At 62.4% G+C, this 23,159-nt stretch overlaps 1 protein-coding gene across 6 annotated transcripts in view; it reads right to left on the bottom strand.

Annotated features, from left to right (window-relative positions):
- The window catches only part of CAMK2B (calcium/calmodulin dependent protein kinase II beta), a 92,370-nt gene continuing 69,211 nt past the window's right edge, over nt 1-23,159 (bottom strand). The window contains exons 7-24 of one of the 6 annotated variants that reach the window (XM_070369384.1): nt 22,681-22,783; nt 22,506-22,589; nt 21,719-21,813; nt 21,433-21,555; nt 20,868-20,951; nt 20,040-20,082; nt 19,047-19,121; nt 14,012-14,049; nt 13,784-13,855; nt 12,257-12,301; nt 10,581-10,629; nt 9,144-9,257; nt 8,758-8,838; nt 7,812-7,925; nt 2,897-2,972; nt 2,675-2,769; nt 2,123-2,357; nt 1-1,852 (exon numbers count right to left, since the gene is read on the bottom strand). In XM_070369384.1, coding sequence (XP_070225485.1) covers nt 2,125-2,357; nt 2,675-2,769; nt 2,897-2,972; nt 7,812-7,925; nt 8,758-8,838; nt 9,144-9,257; nt 10,581-10,629; nt 12,257-12,301; nt 13,784-13,855; nt 14,012-14,049; nt 19,047-19,121; nt 20,040-20,082; nt 20,868-20,951; nt 21,433-21,555; nt 21,719-21,813; nt 22,506-22,589; nt 22,681-22,783 — 1,524 coding nt within the window. In that variant the 3' untranslated portion in view covers nt 1-1,852; nt 2,123-2,124. Of the gene's footprint in view, nt 1,853-2,122; nt 2,358-2,674; nt 2,770-2,896; nt 2,973-7,811; nt 7,926-8,757; nt 8,839-9,143; nt 9,258-10,580; nt 10,630-12,256; nt 12,302-13,783; nt 13,856-14,011; nt 14,053-19,046; nt 19,122-20,039; nt 20,083-20,867; nt 20,952-21,432; nt 21,556-21,718; nt 21,814-22,505; nt 22,590-22,680; nt 22,784-23,159 lie in introns of all 6 variants that reach the window. The other 5 variants (XM_070369385.1, XM_070369386.1, XM_070369387.1 and 2 more) reach the window with 5 other exon arrangements.

Here is a 23,159-nt window from a genome sequence, read left to right on the forward strand (position 1 = left end):
GCAGTTTGTCCTGTTTTCCATTTATTTGCAGTTTCCCGAGACAGAACAAAATAATAATTTTGTACACTTACAAGGCTCAGAAAGAAAAGACAATGAAACTCAGCAAAAAGAGAGAAGAGGAAAGGCCGGCCAGCACCGCGGGCAGCCGACCCTCTGCAGGGCGGGCCGGCCGACGCCGCCACACCGCGGACATCTAGCTAGAGGAGCGGGTGTGGCTTGCTCATGAGGGGTCATGCAAAAGAACTCTCCCCCAGAAAAAAAAAATCCCCAAATTATCCCAGACAGGCAGCTCCCTGGAAAGAACGGGTGAGCAGGGAGAGGAGAGGAGGAGGCCCCAGGAGGTGAGGGCGGCTGGGCCGCACGCTGTCCACGGCGAACCCTGCCGCTGCCCGAGGCCCAGGGAGCCCTGCAGATGTTTACCCTGTGTCCATGGGTAGGGACGGCTGTCCTGAGCACAGCCGCAGACAGGCAGGTGAGCGTCCACTCTGAGTGTCTGTCCATGGACAGTCCCCCTTGGAGACCAGCATCCTGTGTCCTGTGCCCCACTCTGGGCCCCTCCCTTGGCTTGTGTGGGGGGAAGATAAAGAAAATCCTTGTTGAAAACAACATGAGTTGAAGGGGCAGATATTGGGGTGGGGGGGTGCGTCCTGCACCTCTGGGATCATGGCCCCTGACCACCCCCCAAGTATAGCCCAGGAGGCCAGGTTATACCCACCCCCATGCCAGGCCAAACGCTTTTGGCTCTCTCTGCCACCACCTGACCATGCAGCCCGTCCCAGAGGCTCACCAGAGTGCCCACCAGCACACAGGGGGACCCGCCTCCCCACCCCAGGGTCCCTGTCGCTCGCAGCCCAGTGCAGCCCTCTGCTCCCTGCTGCTCTGGCCCAAACTCTAAAAGTGCAGCCTCTTCAGCAAACACTTGCCTAGCCCCTGCCTCGACCTGGAAGCCAGAAACACCCGCCCACCTCTGACCCCTCTCTCCTTTCTGCCTCACACCCACATGGGGACGGGGGAGAAGGTGGGCAAAGACGGAGAGGTACCCAAGCAGAAGAGAGGCCAGCCCAGGGGTTCCCTTCCTCAGCGGGCTACTGCCAGCACTGTCCTCGCCCATGTCTCCCGCCAGGTGTGAGATCTGAAACTAAGGTGTGCCTCCCTGCAACCCCTCCCCCAGTGCACCTCCCTGGCCCCGACCGGGCCAGAGCTGGATCCCTGAGCCTCGGATGGCTCAGTATCCTCCCAGAGAGGCTGGCCCAGCCTCTGCACTGCTCACCCATGCCGGGAACACCGGGAGCCCACATCCACACCTTCTCAGGGAAGAGAGGAGGGAAGGGAAGTGGGATGGAAGTCAGCCGTGCTTGGGCCCCCTTGCCACCCCCAAGCCCTCCCCCGACGACACCTGACACTCCTGACCAGGAGCCATGCACGGCAGGGAGGATGCAGACTTCCTGGGGGGTGGGCACCACCTAGCAAACACTGTTCCTCGGGCGGCAGGCCCTGGTGGACAAGTTCATTCCCCCGGCCAGTCCCTGGAGGAGGCCAGGAGTGGACAGACACGTGGAGCTTGGGTGGGGTGCGGCCGGAAGGTTCGAAGCCCCACAAATGCCAGTGATTTTTACAGCTTTTTCCCTTGTTTAGTTTTTTTCTCCGTTTCATCGACGTCAATTTTGTGTTGTGGTTGTCGTTGTCATCTTGTTTTTAAAAAGAAATCACATCTGGTCTTGGTTTTCTGCAGACACAGGCACCAGGGGAGGAACGAGGCAGACACAAACATGCGACAGGCAGGCCGTGTGCCCGAGGGCAGCTGGGCTCCAAACACCGAGTCTGTCCCGTGGTGAAACCAGCCGCAGCGGCTCTGAAACAGAGCGGGCGCCAGGACGAGCAGGTCAGCTCTGGGGGCAGCTCTCCGTCTGACCCAGGTTTGGTGGCTGCAAGGTGGGCACCTGCAGGGCTGCCCGGAAAGGGGCCTGGAGACCCTGACCCAGAGCCCCCACTCCCCTAACACCAGGCTTGCCTTATGCCCAGGAACCTGCTGGGCCACCCCTGCTGGCCACCCTTTCCGACCGCCTCCCTCAGGCTGCAGCCCCGCCACCCCGGACTGCACTCCCCTCCCCCAGGGTCTCACCTTCACTGCAGCGGGGCCACGGGCGCCCCCGAGCAGTGGAAGTGCACATTCTGCCACTTGCCGTCTCGGCGATGCCACACACGGGTCTCCTCGGACTGGCTGGTGCGGGGCCGGCCTTGCCCGTCGATATACTGCGTGAGGCGGATGTAGGCGATGCAGGCGGCATCCTCGCCGATGACGTGCACGTGCGGGTTCAGGATGGTTGTGTGGATCGGCTTGCTGTTCTTGGCGAGCACTGTGGGCGGGCAGGGGCTTGGCGTCGTGCCTGCCCCCACCCAGCCCCTCTACCAGCCCAGCCTCCTCCCCCAAGAGCACACCCAGCCCCTCTACCAGCCCAGCCTCCTCCAAGAGCACCATCTGGCTCCCCATCCCTCTCCCCGTGTGTCCTCACCCCTCATCCCTGTGGCTCGGGGATTTCTGCCACAGAGGGTGGAGCAGTGGCCGGCTGACCCTGAGCACAGAGGGGACAGGGCTCCCCTGGGCCCCTGACTGGGGGTCCGTGGGCTCTCCAGGGGCACCCACCCTTTTACCCTCCCCCCGCCCTGCACTCACAGTTCTCGAAGTAGAATCTGTGGAAGTCCATCCCTTCAACCAGGTTGCCCAGGGCTTCAGGCTCAAACGAGGTCAGGCCTGGGTCGCAGATTTTCCTGGGGGGCAGACCCAGGTGAGGAGGGGCCCCTCAGAACCGGGTGCTTCCATCCAGCCCCCTCCCTGTGGGGAAGCCCTCCAGGTCCACCCCCCACACCCCAGAACAGGCCAGGCGCCCCGACTCACGCGTAGGCCTCGAAGTCGCCATTGTTGACAGCCTCGATGAGCTGCTCCGTGATCTTGATGATCTCCTGCTTCCGCGCTGCAGGGAGACAGCTGCCCAGTGACCCACACACCACCTGTGCCCGCCCGGGAGGGTCCGGGCAAAGTACCCCGCCCCCATCCCCATCCCAAGGCTGCCCAGCTCAGACTGCTCCCTTCAAGGCCACCCACGGCTTCCCGGTTTCCAAGTCCAACGAGCTTCCATCTTGTTTGTCTTAAATACAATATCCCTGAATGACACACACACTGCATCCGTAGCACTGCTGCTGCTGCTGCTGCTAAGTCGCTTCAGTTGTGTCCGACTCTGTGTGAGCCCAGAGACGGCAGCCCACCAGGCTCCCCCGTCCCTGGGATTCTCCAGGCAAGAACACTGGAGTGGGTTGCCATTTCCTCCTCCAATGCATGACAGTGAAAAGTGAAAGTGAACTACCCGTCTGGAAAATGCAGGTCAGGGAAGCAAAGCCTGCCACGACCACCCTGCATCTCCAGTCCCCCCAGCCACGTGCCCTGGGCCCTCAGCAGGGGATGACCCTGTGACACTGTGACCACCCTTCCTGGCTTCTGCCCCCCAGGCATTGCTCTCTAGTCCTCCATGCACCCAACAGTTCTTCGGGGGGTTGGGGGCAGGTGTCTACTAGGGGCCGGCTCACAAAGCAGGGAGTGGATTGGAGGCTGCAGGGCCAGGCCTCTGTGCAAAGGCCAGGAAGCAGAGCCCAGTGGAAAGCTAAGTGTGGGCCTCACCACCTTCTCTCCATGGAAGCCCACAGACTGCCGGCTGGCCTCCCGCCTCTTCCTGCCTCCACCTGTTTGTGGTCCTGGGCCCCAGGCCAGTCCTCTGGCATCACTTTTCCATCCTGCACCCTCCACCTGAGGCCCTGGGTTGGCAGCCCTCTCCAGGTTCCTACCCACTTGACCTCTGGTCCCAGACGAACCCAATCTCTGGGGTGCTTGCCTGGGGGCCCCCCTTTATCTCTTTAACTACCATTTATTTTCGGGCTACATATTTTAAACACGTGGAAGAAGCACAAAGAATAACATAGCCCACACCCTGCTGGTTCACATCTGAACAATTTTTATATTTGCTTTAGATTTTTTCCAAAGAGAGAAAAGCTTCCACATAAAGACACAGGTGCCTGTGTTCCCTTGAGTCTTGTCCTTCACTCACTCTCCCCAAAGAAGTACCATCCTGAGTTAGGTGCTAAACCATGCCTGTGCAGATACGTCGACACCCAAAGGCACACAGGAAACACACACATGTGCGTGTGCACACAGCCATGGACACACCCACACATGGTGATTCCATAACGCAGTAAACACCAGCAGTAAAACCCAGACCCAAGAAGAGCACTGAAGGCCGCACCCCAGTTCTCTTCACACCCCTCTCCAGTCACGGCCGTGCCAGCCACGCATCTGTGCTCCCTCACGGGGGCGTTGTGTCCCTCTGCTCCCCGCAGTACGTAGGACCACAGGCGCTCTGCAGGGCCACTCCTGTGGATGCACATTCCCACCCAAGCAAGCCTAAAGACAGGCGTCTGCTGCCCTCCAGTGTCCAGCTGCCAGTGCAGCTGGGCTCAGCACACGTGTGAATTGATTCACGGCCTACATTCCCAGAGCAGGAGATGCTGCGTGTGAGCGGGGGCATGCCCCTGGGTCGTGCGGCACACCGGCTCTGGACAGTGGCTGCTGGGGGAGCTCTGTGACACCCAAGGGCTCCAGTGCGTGCACGCGCAGGTGTGCACATGCGCCCTTCGTGCACATGGGTGTGTACTTGTGCGTGTGTCTGTAGTGCATGTGCACGCCAACCTGCCAGCACACGTGCGCTTCCTCGTCTAAACGAGACCCTCTCTCTGCACTGGCTGTGCTTCTGCTTGTTTTTTTTTTTTCTTACAGAACTCCATGTCTGGACTGTAACAGTGTTTGGGCTTCAGGCTGTCTCTGCAGAACCCAGGCCCCCGCTGGAAGCTGGCCTCCAGGAAGGGGGCCCAGCTGCCCTGATGCCCCCGTCCACCCGCAGAGCTCTGTCCCAACACAGACACATGCGGGTGGTCCCTGTCCTCACCTGCTGGATACTTCACACCTCCTTCAGCACACCCACTTCCTCCTACGCCCACCCCATAACACAGCTTCTCCCCTCTCAGTGCTTCCTCCACAGCCTGCCCACCTCTCGGCCCTCTGCCTGGGCGTTTCCCAATTCTGAAGGCCCTCTCTCCTCTGGACCTCATCAACCCCCACTCCCAGTTCACCTGTCATCTTCCTGGAAGTGGCCTCAAGCCTCAGTCTGTGACCTCCCACTGCAGCCCAGCTCCCCCACCAGATGACACCCCATGGGCCAGGGCCCCTGGGCTTGTCTGACAGCAGCACCCGGCGCCTGCCCCTCCCGTCCCTGCCCTGGGCGGCCGGTCACCCTGCCACCCTCCTGAAGCACCACGTCCAGCCCCTGCTCAGGAGTGCCCACCTCCCACTGTGAGCCACTCTGTCAGCTCCAGGCCATCCTGCTAATCTCGCTAAGGGGACATCTACACATCCCAACATCCCAGACACTTGTCAATCCCCCTCTTGACAGACAGCGTGAGCTGTCTCGCCTCCCAACGTGAGCCCTCAGCCGATAACCTTGCAGCTGGAATTGAGAGACCTTTTTTTCTGTTTCGTTTCCCCAAGCACTCTGATTTTACGATGGCCCTACTGCACCGTGGTAAGTGGGCTGAGTTTTCCACTTGATGAGGTAATAGTGAGTATTTTTAAACAAATCGTAATTAAAAATGGATTCGGTGTAAAAAGAAAGTATTAAGTAAATAGAGCTCTAAGGTCACAGAACACATTGCAAAGTCTGAAGTTCGGGAAACAGCCCCCATGCCCATTCTGCAGATGGGAAAGCTGAGGTTGCACAAGCCCAGCCACAGCCCAGGAATAAGCCAGACGCTCCTGACCTGTGGAGGGACTCTGCCCTCTCCTTCCTTGCCGTACAGAGCAATCCTGCCTCCCCAGGTGGCATACTATGCAAAGGGACTCCTGGTGGGGGTGCGGGGAGGGCTGGCTATCAGGGACAAGCTGCCTCCAACAGGCAACTCCAGAAACAGAGCTGCGGTGCATGGGCAAGAGTCTGGCTTGGGAGAAGTCCCAGAGTTGAACCGTAGCCCTGCATCCACTCTGGCTCTCTTGGGGAGAGCTAACAGGCCAGGGAAGCCCAGACATTAGCAAAGGGTCTAGGAGGACCCTAGTGACCCCAGGTGGACCCTAAGCAGCTGCAGGGGCGCCAGGATGTCCCTAGCCACACCAGGGAGGCAGCTGCACAGGATCAGCCTGGATTGTGCATAATCCCCGATTATGGAGAACCCAGGGCGGGCCAATGGGCACCAACCCATTTACCATTGACAGCTGGCGGGTTGGCTCCCTGGAAAAGAGGCTGCCCGTGACCCACCCCAAGGATGGCCCTCTGCAGCCAGGCCTCTGTGCCAGTGGGGGAAGCCCCGGGCCCCAGAACCGGGAGGGGGCCACTCCACTCTGGCATTCACCCACTTGGCCCACTGAGTGCCAGAACTCACCCCGAAGTGACCACTCAGAAGTCCCTTCTCCAGGCTGGCCCGACCTGATCCCTTCACCCAGGACCCCCACACACAAGGAAGCTGGCTGCTGGGAACCCCAGGTGGGAGGGCAGGAGGTAAGAGGGCCCCTCTTTCTGAGGGACACTGATAGGGGCACCCCTCCCCTTGGTGCCCCCCCTCCCCAGCACTCTGTCCCTCCCCTGCACCCTGTAGGCCCAGCCACACGTGCCAGGAGTCCAGGCCCCAAGGTCCCCTCCACTCAATCCTGGTCACAGCCCCTTCTACAGCCCCACCTCCAGAGTCAGGCTCAGGACAGACCCCCAAAGGGGCAAGCCTGTGCTGTGCCTCCCCTCCCCCACTCCATCAGCCTGTCCTCTGAGCTCCCTGCCTGGGCCGGGCATGCCCCAAAGGTGGGTCGTGGCCTTGGGCCGGGGTAATATTGCAAGGACCCCTTGGACACAACCCTCCACATCTGCTACCCTCAGCTTCGTTATCTGGGAAACCAGGGGCCACGAGGGTCCCGGATTTGGGGACACGGAGGCCTCTAAACTCGAATAAGACCCCGCACAACTGGGGACGGGCAGAGGCTCCGCTGTGTGCCCACCAGCAAGACTCTGCTCTCTCACCTCTGAGACGCATCTCCACTTCCTCTAGCAGAGCCTGAGTTCAGGCCACAGCCCCCGAACCCCCGGCCTTCCCCTCTGCTCCCAGGGCCTCCCTCCCACCCACCTACCCCCGCCCTGGCCCCCAGGCATGGCTGGCAGGGGTGGGCGGTGGGGGTCGGCACCCCCACAGCCTGGCACTCACCCAGCCTCTCCCCCGCCATGCCCGGCCCCCAGCCCCGAAGCAGCTTCGCCTCTGAGAGCCCAGTGTCTCCCCGGAGGAGGGGGGTGGCTGCCGCCCTGGGATGTCATCCATCCCTGTAAGCGATACTGGCAAGCAGTCGGCAGACGGCCTGCAGACGGCAGTGGTGGCTCCTCCCTGCCCGGGGAGGTGGCCCAGCCCAGCGCCCGCCCCCAGCCCGCCCCCCAGCCCTAGACTCACCAGCCAGGGCCGACCCCAGACAGCACGCACCCCATCCTCACTACCACTACAGAAGAAATCTGCAGCTTACAGCCCCTGGGAGGGAGGCTCTAGTTCAGGGAAACCTGCCTCCTGCTTCTCTCCCCACAGGTGCGCATCTTTAACCGAACGGCAGCTTTGTGTGGAATTCCCTGGGTCCCCCACCCAGGAGCCGACCCCTTCCCAGAGCCAGGGGGTGGCGCACCGCAGCTGGAGGTCTCCACGTCCGAGAGCCCCCAGGAGCAGCCAGCGGGGCCACTCAAGGTGCTACTTACACGGGGTGAGTGGGGGGCCTGGGAGAGCCGGAGACGGGCAGGGTGGGGGGCCCTGGGCTTCTGGGGTCCCCGAACCCCTCCTCACCGTGTTCAGGATGTCAGAGATCCTGGGGGCTGGGGTGGAACAGACGAGACGTGAACACGAGGCAGGCGGGGGACACGCAGGAGAGAAAACCTATGGGCTGATGAGCCAAGCCAGAGAGAGTGGGGGGGGACGGAGGGGTCATGAGGGGACAGAGAGGGATGGAGAAGGGATGTGGGGGGTGGAGGGGGACGTGAGGGACAGGGGTGACAGAGAGGGGCGTGGGGGATGAGGGGGAAGCTTCAGGGATGTTCAGGCAGCTGCACCTGTCTGACTAGGTGGGGGTGGGGAAAGCTGCTGTGGGCGGAGGGTGCCCTCCATAGAGGGGCAGCCTGGCCTGGGAGAGGAGAGAGTAATCCCACCTGGGACAGGCCCAGGGTGGGCACCCCGAGGTGAGGACGGGATGGGTGAGTGGAGGAGTGCACAGAACGCCCGGCCCCTCTGGAAAACTAGTTCTGCAGGGAGGTCGGGCCCTTTCTTCTCCCTTTAAATCCATAGGCCTCTGGTCAAGAGGATTTCTGTAACAGCTCCTCGTGCCTGGATGCCCATATGAAGTCAGCATGACTGACAAGGTCACGGCCCATGGCCCCAAGGGGCAGGGTACATGGTCGCTCCGGGTGTGGGAGACCCTCAGGGGGTGAGGTCTTGGGCTGGACAGCAGTGCAGGGAGCCGTGTGGGAGGTGGGGGCGGGGGAGCCGGGGGAGAGCTGCCTTGCAGAGTTAGCGCGTGCGCCCCCTGATGCCCAGCCAGGCCGGACAGTTAGCCAGGCCTCGGCAGCCTGGTCCAGGGGCAGTTGAGGCCGTGCATGGCAGGATGCGGGAGCCACTTGGCAGCAGAGGCAGCAGGCCTGGGGCACTACTTACATGGGGTGGGCAGGGGCCCCTCGGCTTCTGGGGTCCCCGAGCCCCTCCTCACGGAGCTCAGGATGTCAGAGATCCTGGGGGCTGGGGTGGACAGGAGCAGACACGTGAGGAGGCGGCGGGCCAGGCTGGTGGAGAGGAAGCAGGCCTCCCTCTCTCTCCCGCCCCAGGGTGTATCTCAGGACCAAGGAGCCCCGGTCCTGAGACCCCCCCCAGGCCAGTGGAGAAGGCCCAGCTTGAGGGGTAGAGGTGCTGGGGAGCTGCGTTGAGGGGCTGTGAGGGGCAGGCTGGTGCCCGAGCTCAGCTGGCCCTTGGCCCTCGAGTGAACCCTCAGAGGAGCTGCTGGCCCCTCCAGGAGACCCCCACAGCAGCAGGGCCCGGCTACTTACATGGGGCGGGCAGGGGGCTAATGGGAGCCGGAGACGGGCAGGGCGGGGAGCCCTCGGCTTCTGGGGTCCCCGAGCCCCTCCTCACGGAGCTCAGGATGTCAGGGACCCTGGGGGCTGGGCAGACAGACGAGACGTGAACACAGGCAGGTGAGCACACGCAGGAGAGACAACGGGGTGCAGGAGGATGAGAGGAGGCTAAGCTGGAGAATCACATGGTGGGGTCCAGGGCTCCTGGGGTACCGTCACCCCCGTGTGCCCAGGGCTGTGAGATCACAGCAGGTGTGTGAGGAAGACACAGGACCACCCGCAGGGCTGGACCTGGGGCGGGAGGGTTGTGTACAGTGCCTGCCAGGACCAGCAGAGGGCAGGCCTGAGCCCACTGGGGCTTCTCTGCATGTGATGGATTGCCTAGCTGAGGCTGAGACTCCCCCGGCCCCTGCCCCGTGAGGCCCCTCAGGCATCTGCCGATCATCTCCCAGCCAGACAAGGGGTTGGCATGAGGCTGGCTGGCTGGCCCTCTCCCCTGGGCTCCTTCAGTCTTGGGCCGTCTCAGGCCCCCGCCCGGTTGGGGCGAGGGCAGACGTGCGAGGACAGGGCCTGGGGGAGATCTGTGTGACCTCCAAGCTCCATGCCAACGGCTCAGGGCCCGCAGTCTGGGGAAACTACACGAATGTCCACTCGCTCTACATCCAGAGGCCAAAACCTTGTGCTCGCTCACTTCCACTCTAGGGCAGTGGGGGATACTCAGGACAGGGTCATTGCATCTCCCAAACTGGCAGAGTGGCCACAGCCGGCCCAGCGCTCATCTACGTAGAGTGTGGCTGAGAGGCGGGCTCCCCAGGCAGGGGCCAGTCACCTGGCCTAGGTAGAGTGCAGACCAGATCCCCTCCCTGGGGCAGCTGAGAAAGCTGAGGGTGGAAGAGGGGCGCCAGGAGAGCACACACCACCCGGTACCCTGGGGCATTGGTGGGGCTCAGACAGAGCCTCAGCCAGCTTGGCCTGGGATCCCTGAGTGGGGAACGGGGTGCCTGTCTCTGCAACCTGCCCCCCAACAATGAGCGCAGGAAATGCCCCTTGCTGCCCACCCACGTATCAACTGCCAGCTGGGTAGGCACAGGTTTAAGGACCTTTGAGAGAAGAAACAGCAAATTCAACCATGGAAACTGGGTGCACAGCCCCTGGAGCAACTTGGGAGCCCATGCAGAGAACCGTCCCATCCAGGGCAGTAGCTTCCACGCTGGTCAGGGTGCCCAGGTCCGCCAGGTTCTGCTTGGATGCTCTGCCCGAGACTGCCCAGTGCCAGTCTGTATCCAGCCTCAGATGGGGCTATGGGCCTGAGCAAGTCAGCCCCTCATCACAGGACGTGGCCTTTGCTGTCCCTGCTCCCCACCTGCAAGTGGCCTGCCCACCAGCCCCACAGGCGGGGAGGTTGGATACCTTTTGTGTCTTCATCCTCTATGGTGGTGTGGGTGCTGTCAGATGACTCCTGGGGAGACACGGGGAGGCAGCGGGTCAGGACATGGCCTCTGCCCCCACGGGGCCCAGGCCCCAACCCCAGAAACCCACAGGCGGCAATGGAGCTTCACGCCATACCCAAGGGTCACCCATTTCTAGGCTGGGCCACCCACATCCCCAACAGCTGAGGACCCCAACTTCTCCTTCTGCCAATGAGATACACCCAGCGGAAAGATTAGCGTGCTCAGAAGACATTCTTTAACAAGATAAAAACTGTTTTTTTTTTTTGAAATTCCAAGACGCCTGGGGAAGCAGGAAAGCATCCACAGCCTTCCCACTTTGGCAGACAGGGTGGAAGCTGCCAGTAGGTCCTCGGGAAACTTGACCCGGCCCGGTCAGAGTGCGGCAGCACCATACCTCCTCCCCCCAGGCCTGGGCCATCCAGCCAGGCCTGGCTTTACCTCTCAGGTGGCCTGAAGGGCAGAAGGTAGCCCCAGCACCTCCTCCCTCACCCCTGGCTTGCTGCCCTTCAGATAGAAAACCAGATGCCCTCCACCCGTGACCGAGTTCCCAGAGAGCTTGCTTGCTTCTCAGAAGGAACATCTTAACAGGGTTCCCAAGGAACCTGCCCCCGCCGCAACCCCCTTACTAGACACTGCTCTGGGCTCTGGGCCAAAAATGGGGCATCTACAGGTTGTAAGATCAGGGCCCTCATCACAGAATGTTGTCTCAAGGCCCCGTGCAGGGAAAGCAGGGCCCTCACTCCAGACACCGGGTCCCAGGAACACCTATCCCTGGCCTCAGTCACAGTGGACGCCCAGGCTCTTCCTAGCACCTCGAGGCTGGGTCAGCCCAGACGCAGTGGCCCACAGCACCCCTGTCCTGGTCTGTGGCCGGGATGTGTGGGGACCCTTTGAGGATCTCAGGCCCAGGTGGGAGTCTGGGTAGGGGTAAGGTAGTAAGGTCCTAGAAATGCAGCTGGGCTGCCCACCCAGCGCTCCCACCACCCCAGAAAGCCAGCCCCTTCCCTGGCCGCAGGGTGAAAATGTTGATGGGATGGGAGCTGATGCCAGAGCAGAGGAAGAGCAAGGGAGGGGTCAGCTCAGCAGGAAGCACTGGGCACGGTGGGCAGAGGTGAGCAATGCGTGAGGGCAGGAGGGTCTGTGCTGCCCCTCTCCTCCTGGCCTCATACTTGGGGGCACGCAGGGCAGCCCCCATTGGCCCTTCTCCCCTGGAACACCCAGCCCTTGGCCACACGCCGCGAAGGACACCCGGGCTCTTTCTGGCACCCTGAGCCTCTGAAGTGGGCCCTGCCTTCGGCTGCTCCTGACCAGGCTGGGCCTGGCCACCCCCAGGCTGGCAGGATGGAGAGGATCTGAGAAGCGGAACCTGCTCAGGATGGGAGGAAGCCCAGGCTCCCGTGTCTGCCAGGGACTTGGTACAACTGTGCCTCCAAGGACGGCACCTGGGGCTTTTCCCCAAAGGAGCAGCCCGTGGACTTGGGGGTTCTGTCCTGCCTCGAGGGGGGCAGGTCACAGTACACCTGTCTCAGCACAAATGCTTCCCCAGGGTCAACATCCCAGACCTTCCCCAGGGCCAGGGGTCTGCCTCCCGGCTGAGCAGACGCCCCCGAGAGGGTGGTGAGGAACGCGCAGTACCTTGATCCCGTCCACTGGGTTATGAATGACGGTGGTTTGAGGCTCCTACAGAAGAAGGAAGCACAGAGGAAGGAAAGAGTGCAGTGAGAAGAAGAGGAGAGCAGAGGCCCCCGGGCAGGAGCCTGGGAGAGGAGAGAAGAGGGTGGCAGCAGAGCAGGATGGAGGCAGAAGGCCAGCAGGGAGCGGAGCAGCTGGAGAGGGACCTGGGGCGATGCGAATGGGACGAGCAGACCAGCCCAGGGCCTCGAGGGCACCAGTGGCCAGAGGCCAATAGAGAGAGTGGGCTGAGGGCAGGGGTGAGAAGCTGCACGCTGGGGTCCCTGCCTCAGGCGCTCTGCCCTCTCCCCTTGCTGCCGGACCTCCTGCCCGCCACGGGCAGGGCACAGGTTTGAAGATGTCATGGAGTGGGGGTGGCACATGGGATGGACGGGTCCGAGACGGGGCTGGCTGCAAGGCCGGCGTGCGGGACCCTTCCCTCCTGGGCCAAGGCCACCCCCCACACCTGTGCTCGCGGTGGATGCCCATTTGGCAAATCTAGCCTCCCCACGGGTAGTCCAGGGCTCGCTCCCAGAAGCAGGGCCTGAGGCCCGTGGGGACACCAAGTGTACTTTCTGCAAACTCGGGACCTGTGGACCAGCAAACCGCAACCTCTTGGGATTGCCTGCTCTACACGAGACACCATAGGCACACAGCAGCCTGGGCAGGAGGGCCATGCTACTGGCCACAGCCCTGCACCACCGGCTCCATCCCCTGGACAGGACCCTCCAGATGAAGGCTGGAGCTGGTGGGTCCCAGTGAGCTGGTGGGTCCCAGTGATTTCATGTCTACACACCCCTCCCCATCAGGGGAACCCCGGAACCCTCCAGGCAGCCACAGGCCAGCACAGCCATAGAAGTGTGTCTCCCTGTACCCACCGTGGCCCTGTAGGACACGGACTCTGATGGGGAACACCATGGCTGCCACTGCCCTAGACCCGACAGCCACTGCTAGGCTGTCACCAGGGAAAGCCAAGGGGTCTCTGTCTCCCTCCAGATCTCTGGGAGGGCTCTGAAGCTAAAGCCAGGCTCATCCATTCTCCCTAGGGAGAAACCAAAACCCGCCCCTCCCAGACAATGCACCCCTGCAGCACCCAGGAGAGGGGCTGGCAGTCTGTCACCACCCCCAGCCTGAACCACCCCCCTGCAGAGCCAGCCCCGCTGAGTTCCCGGCCAGCCTCCTGAGAGCAGAAGAATCGAGGTTGGTGCCTGGACCCTGGGTCTTAGTCTCACCGGACCCCTGATGGTTCCCACTGCTGACCATAAGTCAGCAGGGGCCTGTCCACTGCACCCGAAATGGGTTCCCTGGCACTGGGGTCTTCCCTCACCCCCACATCCTAGGGCAGAGGGGCTAGTAAGGCTAGGTGTTGTCTGTCAAGAGACAGGCTGGGAACCAGACCCTGGCTTTACCCCAGGCCTCCTGACAACGGCCACCACACAGCCGGGATACAGGAGAGGATGGCCAGGAAGTGGGGGCAGAGGGGTTCAGTACCAAGGCGGCTGGAGGAAGCGTCCCCTTGGGGCTGGTGGCAGCTGCACTGTTTTTGGTGCTATTCGTCTGGGGCTGCAGAGAGAGGAAGAGAGGCCATTAGGGAGAGAATGAGGGCTCATACCCCTTCCTCGAGTCGGGGGAGGCCCAGAGGAGCTTTGGGGACTGGGTCATGCTGCAGGCTGAGGTAGGGGACCAACCACTGCCCCCTGGGCCAAGCCAGAGCCTCACCTTAACTCCATCTGCTTTCTTGTTGAGTAAACTCTTGGCTGCTGCATTGGAGAAAACAGACATGGTGAGTGAGGGGCCTGGCTCCCACTGCAGCCCACCCCCTTGGCATGAGGCAACCTTGGGTGCCTGCAAGGACCCCAAGATCGAGTGAGTGGGCCACCCCAGGTCCCAAGGCAGGGTGACTTCTGCCACCTGGGGCCCGCTGGGGACAGAGCAGGTCTATGTCTAGTGCTGGGCAGGGCCACCCTGCGGGCGGCCTGGCAAGGGCTGCCTGAAGACCCTTGTCCCCAGGACAGGGGCTTCCCCCAGCCCTCCCCCATGACCTTGGAGGACAACAAGACTTCTCCTCCCACCTGAGACCACAGCTTCCAGGCGGGCAGCATGTGGGATCCCCCAAAAGGAGGGCAGGGCACTGCCCTTGCCCCAGATGAGAATACAGGACAGGGCAACAGGTTGGGGTGGTGGGCACCTCCCGGTGATTCTCCATGTTCTCAGGCAGGGATAAGTGGGCTCTAGCTGGCCATCCACATAAGGAGGGACTTGTCCCAAGCCCAGGTGCCTGCCTGCTCTCAGCCCCCCAGACCCCCTCCCTCGGCAGACAACACTCAGAGCTCTGCCCCCATGGCCAGGCCCCAGGCCATGCCTCTCGGTTCAGAGCACGCACACACGGGGCAGCCTCGCTCTCCCTCCTAGCCCCCCCGGCAGCCCCGGCTTTGGCCCACTTCTTGGCCTTGCTCTGGCGGCACTGACAGGGCCAACATGGGCCTCTGTGCCCATCCACCAAGGACCTTGAGCTCTGAGTCAGGCAACAAGAGGACATGCCTGGGGGAGGGTCCGAAAGGCCACCTGCACCCCAGGGTCCCACCACCTCTCAGATGCACGGCAGACAGCCCATCTCACCCCAACCTTCCACCCCACCGAAGAGGTCAGCATGGCCCACTCGGCGACTCTGCCTCTCTGTGCACCGGCTTGAGAGGTGTGACCTGCCACACCCCTACAGGCCCTCAGCCTCCAGCGCCTGTCCCCTCCACAGCAGTTAGTTTTAATTACAGAACTTAAAAAAAAAAAAAGAAGAAGTCAGCTTACCTTATGGAAAAGGAAAGGTGAGGAGAGGAAGAGAGGGAATGAGGAAGGAAGGAAGAGAGAGAAAACAAGATTTGTGGAGGTTCAGGCAGGGAGCGCAAGTCTGCAGCCCGGGATTCAGCGGCTCCTGCCTCGCCCGCCCTGCCCACGCTCACGCCAAGCGGTGCCCCAGGACGGCCGGTGCAGGTTAGAGAAGCAGCCCAGGTCAGACGCCAGGGGCAGGGTCCCTTGCCCCGGAAAAAGGTGGCACAGCCCCCACGGCCGGCTCTGAAAGCTCTGGCTAACCAGCCCTGAAGTGGGGGCTGCCTGCTTAGAGGGACCGGGGAGCCCCAGCAGGTCTGTGGGGGGCACTTTGCTGCTGGGGACATCCTCGGAGACTACTGACTCTGGACGGCACATCAGAAAGACAGGCACTCAGACCCAGAGGGATGCAGCAGTTATCAAAATGGGCCCGCTCCCCACCAATAACATCTGCATCACATAGCCTGGGCCAGCCCCAGACCTCCTGGGTGGCCTCAGTTTAATTGTTCATTTGCTCTGAGGGATCCTGATGCTGTTTCAGTTTGAGAACCACTGATCAAGGTCCCCAGTAGGGTGGCCAGGCCAGTCCCCAGCTGCTGGGCCCCCTCCTGCTGATGACCTTTTCCTGTCTAGGTGGCCATCGCCGCCCTCTGGGCTTTGTATGGGGACACCAATGACTGTTCCCAGCCAGAGGGCCCTGTGGGGTCATCGGAGAACGGCTACACTGGGCGCAGCTTTAGTCCCCAGGCTTCCTCCCCAATAGTCCCCCAATACCCTTGATTTCCTCCTAGGATTCACAGGGCAAAGTTTAATGAAATGCCGGACTCCTGGCCCCACCTCTTATCTGGCGGGCCTCACCTCTTATCTGGCGGGCCTCACCCCATGAGAAGCACCACAGGATCCCAGTGAGTGAAGGGACCCCAGGCCTTTTCTTGTCCCCCCAGCCTGGCCGCTCTGCAGAGAGCGGCCGCTCTCTCGCTTGGTGAGGCTGGTCTCAGGACCACACCCTGATGCCAGGGCAGCCCTGCCCTGCAGACCTCTGGGGCCACATCCCGCTTCCACTGGGGGGATGCTGGAAAACCTCCCCTGGTGGCAGCCACATCTGCCTCCCTGTAACTCAGCATGGAGGAATCGCCCAGCCCGTCAGATGTGGGAACTCCTGAGCCTCCAGGGCCAACAGCCTGACTCCTGAGCAGCAGGCCACCCCTGCTGACCTCACCTCTCTGCTCCCTTCCCCACCTCCAGTGCGCAGGGAGGGCACCACCGCTCCTGAAGTGGGAGTCATGCTGTGGTGACAGAGCCCAGGGACCCTGTCTGTGCTGGCCAACCAGCTGGCTGGACAGGTGTGGAGGAAAGTGGTGTCCACCCCAACTTGAAGGCACTTGTCGTGAGAGCTGAGCAGGTGAGCAAACTGACCCCCAGCCCCCAACTTAAGTTGGGCAGTCTGGGGAGAGTCACCTCCCAGTGCCATGCAGCAGTGATCAGCGGTGCTCCCAGCCAGCTCTTCAAAACCAGCGCAGGCCAGTGCCAGGCTGAGAAGTCCAGCCGGGGCCAGCTCAGGGCCCTGGTGGAGGTGGAGTCAGCTGTGCCTTGGGCTTCCCCTTGGGCAGGAAAGGGGGCCCATGGGTCAGAGCCTGGGTGGAGGCAGATGGAGACCCTGGGACAGCCCTGGGTCTTATGAGGGTCCCCTTCAGTCCCTGATTCTGTCAGAACCCACATTCCAGACCATGCTATTCAAGACAGTACCAGTTCCGTTCCCTAAAAGCCATCCTTCTGGGGACACAGACCACACCACGGCCCAGGCTCTAGGAAGCCTGCAGCAGACACCTGTTCTTTGAACTGACTCCCACATGCTCCTCCCTGGGAATCCCCAGACCTCAGTGTCTGGACACACAGCTGCCCCCATCCTGACCACAGCTCCTGTCTGCCACATTTCCTAGAAATTCACATCTCTGGCTGAGATTAACCAGGATCCCGTTGACTCCCATCTACACTAACGGTTGAAGGCATAGAGAGTTTCTTCGTGTCTTCTCAAGTCAAATTCATTACTATGCGGCAGGAACTGAGGTGAACCAACTAGGCACCCTCGACCCCCGGGGAGACAAGCAGAGCCCTCTGCCCTACCCCGCCCCGGGTCCTCAGGGCCACGCCGTCACTGAACCCCAGCAGTTTGGCTGAGTCTCCTCTCAGTGAAGGCCAAGTGGGACCAACCAGGATGCTTTGATGAACTGCAAGAGATCTACAGACACCCAGTCTTCTGCTGGCCGAGCGCTCTATGTCACCCCAGAGGCCATCATCCACAGAGAAGCAAGTCCCTGGGACTGAGCCCCCTCACCCGCCATGTCTGCTGGGTCCAGCACATTGGCTGAGGTGGGCTACCCTAGCGGGGGTGTGAGGGCTCAGCCCACAGGGCCCAGCCGTTACCTCATCCCCTAGCTCGTCACTCACGGACAGCCATGCTGGGCTCCGTCCACATGCATGGACTACCCCAGGACACTGCGGCCCTGGGCACCCAGGGCGGAGCCGCACATGCTCGCGGCCTCATGCACCGACGCCCCACATCCACTTGCAGGCAGCGGGCAGTGCAGGCGGGAGCCCCGGGCAGAGAGCGGCTCAGAGGCGCCTGCCTCGCTCACCGCCCTCGGTCTTCACCAGGAGCCCCTAGTCTCACCGTTCCCTACCCCTCTGCCCCTCCCTCCCCCCAGGCACTCCAGAAAGGCCCAGAAAATGAAGCTGACTCAGGATAGCCCCCAAAAGGCTGTCCTGCTGGACCTGTCCACTGGGCTCACAGCAGGAGCGTGGACCCTCCTACCCAGGATGATCCTGCCCTGAGCACCCCAGGAGGCAGCATTTGGGGTCCTCTGGATGGGCAGGCTGGCCTGCACATCCTGCAGGGTCAGAGGGAAAGAGCCAGGCCAGACATGTAGGGAAGAAAGGGCCTAGGCCTGGGAGCGGCTGGGCGTCTGCCCTGTCCCCACAGACACTTGAGGCAGCAGCAGGAAAAGAGGGCTTCTTCTAGCCACACAACCCCATCTGGGGAGCACCTGGCTGGCCCTCAGCTGCAGCTCCGCCCCCCCAAGCTCGTGCCACCCTCAGCTTGGGTTAGGGCCGTGGGCCCCCAGGAGGTCTTGGGGTCTAGCCTCATGGGGTCTAGCCTCATGGGGTCTGGCCAAGGTCACAGTCAGGTGACTCCCTGGGGGGTCTGCCCTTCACAGGCAGGGGCAGCAGATGGGCGGACTCTGCCTCTCCCCTCATGGGCTGGGGACGAAGTGAGGTGCCTCATAGAAGGAAACCAAGAGGAGGCCTTCAGTCATTCTCTGGGAGGCCGAGGGCCACGTCTTGGGGCTCACAGGGCAGACATACGTGTTTGAGACTAAGTACGGACCACTGGCCTCATACGGAGTATGAGTGACCAGGAGTACAGTGCATGTCCCTGAGGGCAGGTAGGGGCCAAGTCCGGAGTGGATGGGGTGGCGAGTGGGCTCTCGTAGGGCAGGGTCTCTGCCCATGCCCTTCTCCCCAGGGTTCCCATTTGGGATTCAAACCCCCTCAGCAGCAGCCCCAGAAAAGAGGTTTCCTGTCTTTCTAAATAGGCTCTTGATGGACAAGTGGGGAGTGAGCCTCAGAGAGCAAAGGGCTCAGACCAGAAGTGGAGTGGGGGTCTCCCGACCCCCAGACTCAGGAATCGGGACCGGGGAATTTAGTCAAATGCACGCAAGGTGACACAGCTCGGGGGTCACCTTGGTTGGCCCCTCCTATAACAGGCAAGGCTGCTGGGACATGGGTGCTGGCTCCCTGCCCAGGGCGGGGGCTCTGTGAGCGTGTCCACGGCGGGAGCAGGGGCTCCCGGGGCCTTTGGGGTGGCTCTCAAGGCCCTGCTGGCGGCTGCGTGCAGCGAGGGGAGCTGCATGCCGACAGGCGGGACGTCTACCTTGTTCCACCAGCCCCATGGTGGCGCCGGAGGCCGCGGTGGACATTGTGGCCGGAGCGGTGGTCTGTCTGCCCACTGTTAGCACCGGGTTAGAGACGAGGGGAGGGGCGGACACAGACGAGGGGTGGGCGAGGTGAGGGAAGAGAAGAGACAAAGGAAGCAGAAGAAGATTAGAGTCAAAGTTTAGGTGACGGATGGTTCCAGAACCCCTTTCACAGGAGCGTGAAAACAAGATGGAGACCGATTGACATTGGGAAAAGCATTTGCCTCCTTTCTCCTTGGAAAACCCCAGCGGGGTCTTCCGGGTGCCCGGCCGGGCGTGCAACAGGACACGTCCTATTAGTATTGGTGTGACAGCATGCCCCCCGGCCCGGCAGCACAGTATCACAGCAAGGTAACAGGATGGGGCGGTGCTGATGCAGACGGACAACGAGGACGACCACAGACGCTCCCGCGCCGGCATCGCGGGCGACAGACAAGCCACAGGAGAGCGAGGGCGCGGCAGCCCCGCCCGGGGACGCTGTCCCCGCTAGGCCTGCCCTGTCCCGAGGCCTCAGGGCCGCCGATAGACCCTCCGAGCGGCCGCACGCCCCAAGCCCTGCCCACCCTTCGTGCCCAAGTGGGCGGCTGCCAACCAGCGTGTCCGGAGCCTCCCCTCGCCTCCCCTCTCCCAACACAGAACGGGTGCTCAGAGGATTCAGGACAACAACGAGGCCACAGAGTGCTGACCAACGCCTGGACAGACACACGGAACTGCGGCCCACCGGCAGGCAGCTCAGACACAGACCCAACACGCAGGGACGGGCCCTCGTGGGGCCCGGCCAGAGCCCAGGCCTCCTCTGAGGCCCAAGGGTCTCAGAGGGAGGAAGGCCGGGCCGGGCCGGCAGCAGAGGACGGGACTGTGGGGGCGAAGACAGGGCAGGCGGCTGGTGGCGGGTCACTCCCCAGGCTTCCCGCCGCAGGCCTGCTGCTCCTGGAGATGGCTGTTCTCACCTGAGAAATTCCGTGTGGCCAGCATGGTGGTGAGGATCGCACCCTGGAGAGAGACATACGGCTGAGGCCAGGTGGAGACCCCCGACCCCAACCCCAGACCTGGGGTCAAGGGCTCTTAGAGAGGCAAGAGTTCTACACGCCCACCAGCTGCACCCAGACAAGTCATCTCATGCAGAATTAACAGTGACCTGTCCTGGGCCCTAAACTATCCACCAAACCAAGCTTCTAAAGTGCTTCAAGACCCCTGGGGGCACTGAGGCTGGGGGTCTGCCTCTCCCCACAGCCCTTCCTCTCCCTGAGAGGTGCGTGCATAGCAGCCAGGGGCCTGGTCAGGCCTGAACCCTCGCCCTCAGCACAGAGCAGCCTGTAGGCAGGACGGGCCTGGTGCCCAATGGCCTCCTTGCCCAGGGTCCCCTCCCTCCTGCCCCTCTGAGCAGCAGAGCTTGGCTGCTCTCCTGACCAGAAGTGCCCCGGGTCAGAAGCTTCTCAGCTCACTCCCACTCAGACAGCATGACCGACCACAGGGCATGTCTCCCAGCCCCCTGCCACAAGGGAACCCTAGGAACACCTCGCGGGCAGCGTGGGAGACTGAGGAGGGGCCAGCCGACATCTGGGCACCTTGGGTGTCATTGCCATGGAAGGGACCAAGTCCACCTGGCACACCTGGGATAACACCAACCAGCAGCCCGTCCTGGGTGGCTAGGACCCCTGCCAGGCCTGCTGGGACCCCTCTAGCCACCCCCAGTGCGGGGCCCTCGGCGCCTCCAGGTAGGTGAGCATGTGAGCATGGCAGGGCACCCTGGCCACACACTGGGGTCAGTGTCTCACCTTGAGCTTCCTCCGAGCGTTGAATTTTTTCAGGCACTCCACGGTCTCCTGCCTGTGCATCATGGAGGCCACAGTGGAGCGTTGCTGCGGGAGGGAACGAGGGAGGGCATTACTGCAAGGAGCCTTGGGGGCATCAGCTTTGTCCCCAAGGGGGGCTCAAAAGAGGGGAGGTCAGAGAGAGGCTCAGCGTAGCGGCACCCCTGGGGCTCTTGTGCCAAGAGCTACCAGCTACTCACATCAGCCGGAGGCCACCTGTCCCCACCACCTGCCTAATCTCCCAGTCCGTCACCTCCTATGGCCGTCCACTCCACCTGTCCCCATCACCACCTGGCCCTCACCCTCCTTTGCCACTTCATCCCCTCACACGCTAGATGGCGCCTCTTCTTCTCATGGAGCTCCTGTCCTCCCAGGGACTGAGGCCTTTAAGTCACCAGCACGTCCCAAGCCACATAGCAGGTCCCGTGCTCCCATAGCCCTCAGGAGACCACAGGACCAACCCACTGGATTCGAGGAGAGGGCCCAAGGTTAACATGCTAGGGGGTGGTCCGGGGCTGGTGCAACTTACGCAGACCCATGGGTGCTTCAGTGCCTCGTGTGCCGTGATGCGCTTGGCGGGGTTGATGGTCAACATCTGGTTAATGAGGTTTTTGGCTTCGGGAGTGACCGTGTCCCACTCAGGGGACGGAAACTAGAAAAGAAAACCAGGCACAGGGGAGCCTGAAGCCCCCTCCCCAGACAGGAGACAGAATTCTCCAAAGGGCCTCAACTGAAAACAGGGGTGTCACCCCACACCCTGCCTCTGCCAGCCTGCCTCCCCCAGATGGGGAGGGATGGGGGGTCCTGGCACTCACATCGTAGGCCCCGGCCTTGATCTGCTGGTACAGCTTGTGCTGGTCCTCGTCCCAGAAGGGTGGGTAGCCCACGAGCAGGATGTACAGGATCACCCCTGGGGAGAGCCAACAGCCCAGGGCCTCATGCTGCTGCCCTCACTGCCCACGCCCAGCAGCCCAGCGGCCCTGCGGAGCCCACCAGCGCAGCCACACACCAGTCACATGCTGCTACGGGGTGTCTGGTGTGTGATCCCAGGATGCGAATCAGATGCCCAGCCCTGGTACTTAACAGCTACAGGACCCTCAGCTAGTTTCTCAGCATTGGCTAGGGTGGGGGTCACTGCCCAAAGCCAGCAAGTCCCATGAGGACACTGAGGTCCTCAAGCACCCCCTCCTCTCCATCCCCACAGCCAGCGTCAATCAGTGTCCCTCTTTGGAGACCCTCATGTTTGCAGAATGGCATAAACAGCTCCTCTGCCCCCCGACCCTACTTCACAGGGGAGGCCCCCTCCACTGCACTGACTATGGGGGAGACGCCCCTGGCAAGGAGGCAACCCTGCCAGGGTGGTCCACACAGCCCCCGCCCCTCCAGTATCCATCCCCCATCCAGGCACTTGCTGCCCCTTCTCCAGACTGCTCTGCCGAGCGCAGGGCAGGCAATGGGGTGGTGGGCTTCTCGGCAACAGCCAGGGTTGTGTTAGTAATTCTGGTCTGGGTGGGGAGGGTGCTCCCAGCTGGGGGCAGCCAGGTGTGGGTCTGGTGCAGTGCTTGTGGGTGCAGCCCATCTCGCCCAGCACACCAGCCTCACCGCATGCCCAGATGTCCACCGGCTTGCCGTACGCCTCCTTGCGCAGGACCTCTGGAGACAGGTAGCCCGGCGTGCCAGCGAACCCTAGCATGACGGGAAAGGGTGGTGTGAAGGACCACAGGGCGGCCAACACCCCCGCCCTGTTCCCTGGCCAGCCGGCCGGCCAGGTACTCACCAAACCACGCCTGCTGGTCCCCCTGCACCTCGATGGCCAGGCCGAAGTCCGCCAGCTTCACCGCAGCCCCTTTGCACTTGCTGGCCAGGAGCAGGTTCTCGGGCTGTGGGGAAGGTGAGCAGCCCGAGGGTGTGGGGTTTACACCCAGGGGTGTCACCAGAGAGAGGGGGACAGAATACCCCTTGGCAGACAGGGGTGCACAGGTCCCCTGACCACATGGGTGTCCCCCCAGCATAGCTGACACCTTTGGCTTGAGCACACCCCAGAGCCTGCACCCCACAGTCTCTGTCCCCCACTCACCAGGGGCAGGGACGTAAGCCCTAAAGCTGAGGGAAGCTGGTTCTCAAAGTGCAAGCTTGTGAACTCGGGGTGCTGGGACCAAAACAGCACACCTGGAGGCCCCAGCAGGCCATGCAGGACCCAGACCCCTGCTGTAGGCGGGGTTCCCTCCGCCCACCAAGGCTGGCTGCACAGTGAGA

This window comes from Bos mutus, chromosome 4 (assembly GCF_027580195.1).
Source record: "Bos mutus isolate GX-2022 chromosome 4, NWIPB_WYAK_1.1, whole genome shotgun sequence".
NCBI classification, from domain to species: Eukaryota; Metazoa; Chordata; class Mammalia; order Artiodactyla; family Bovidae; genus Bos; species Bos mutus.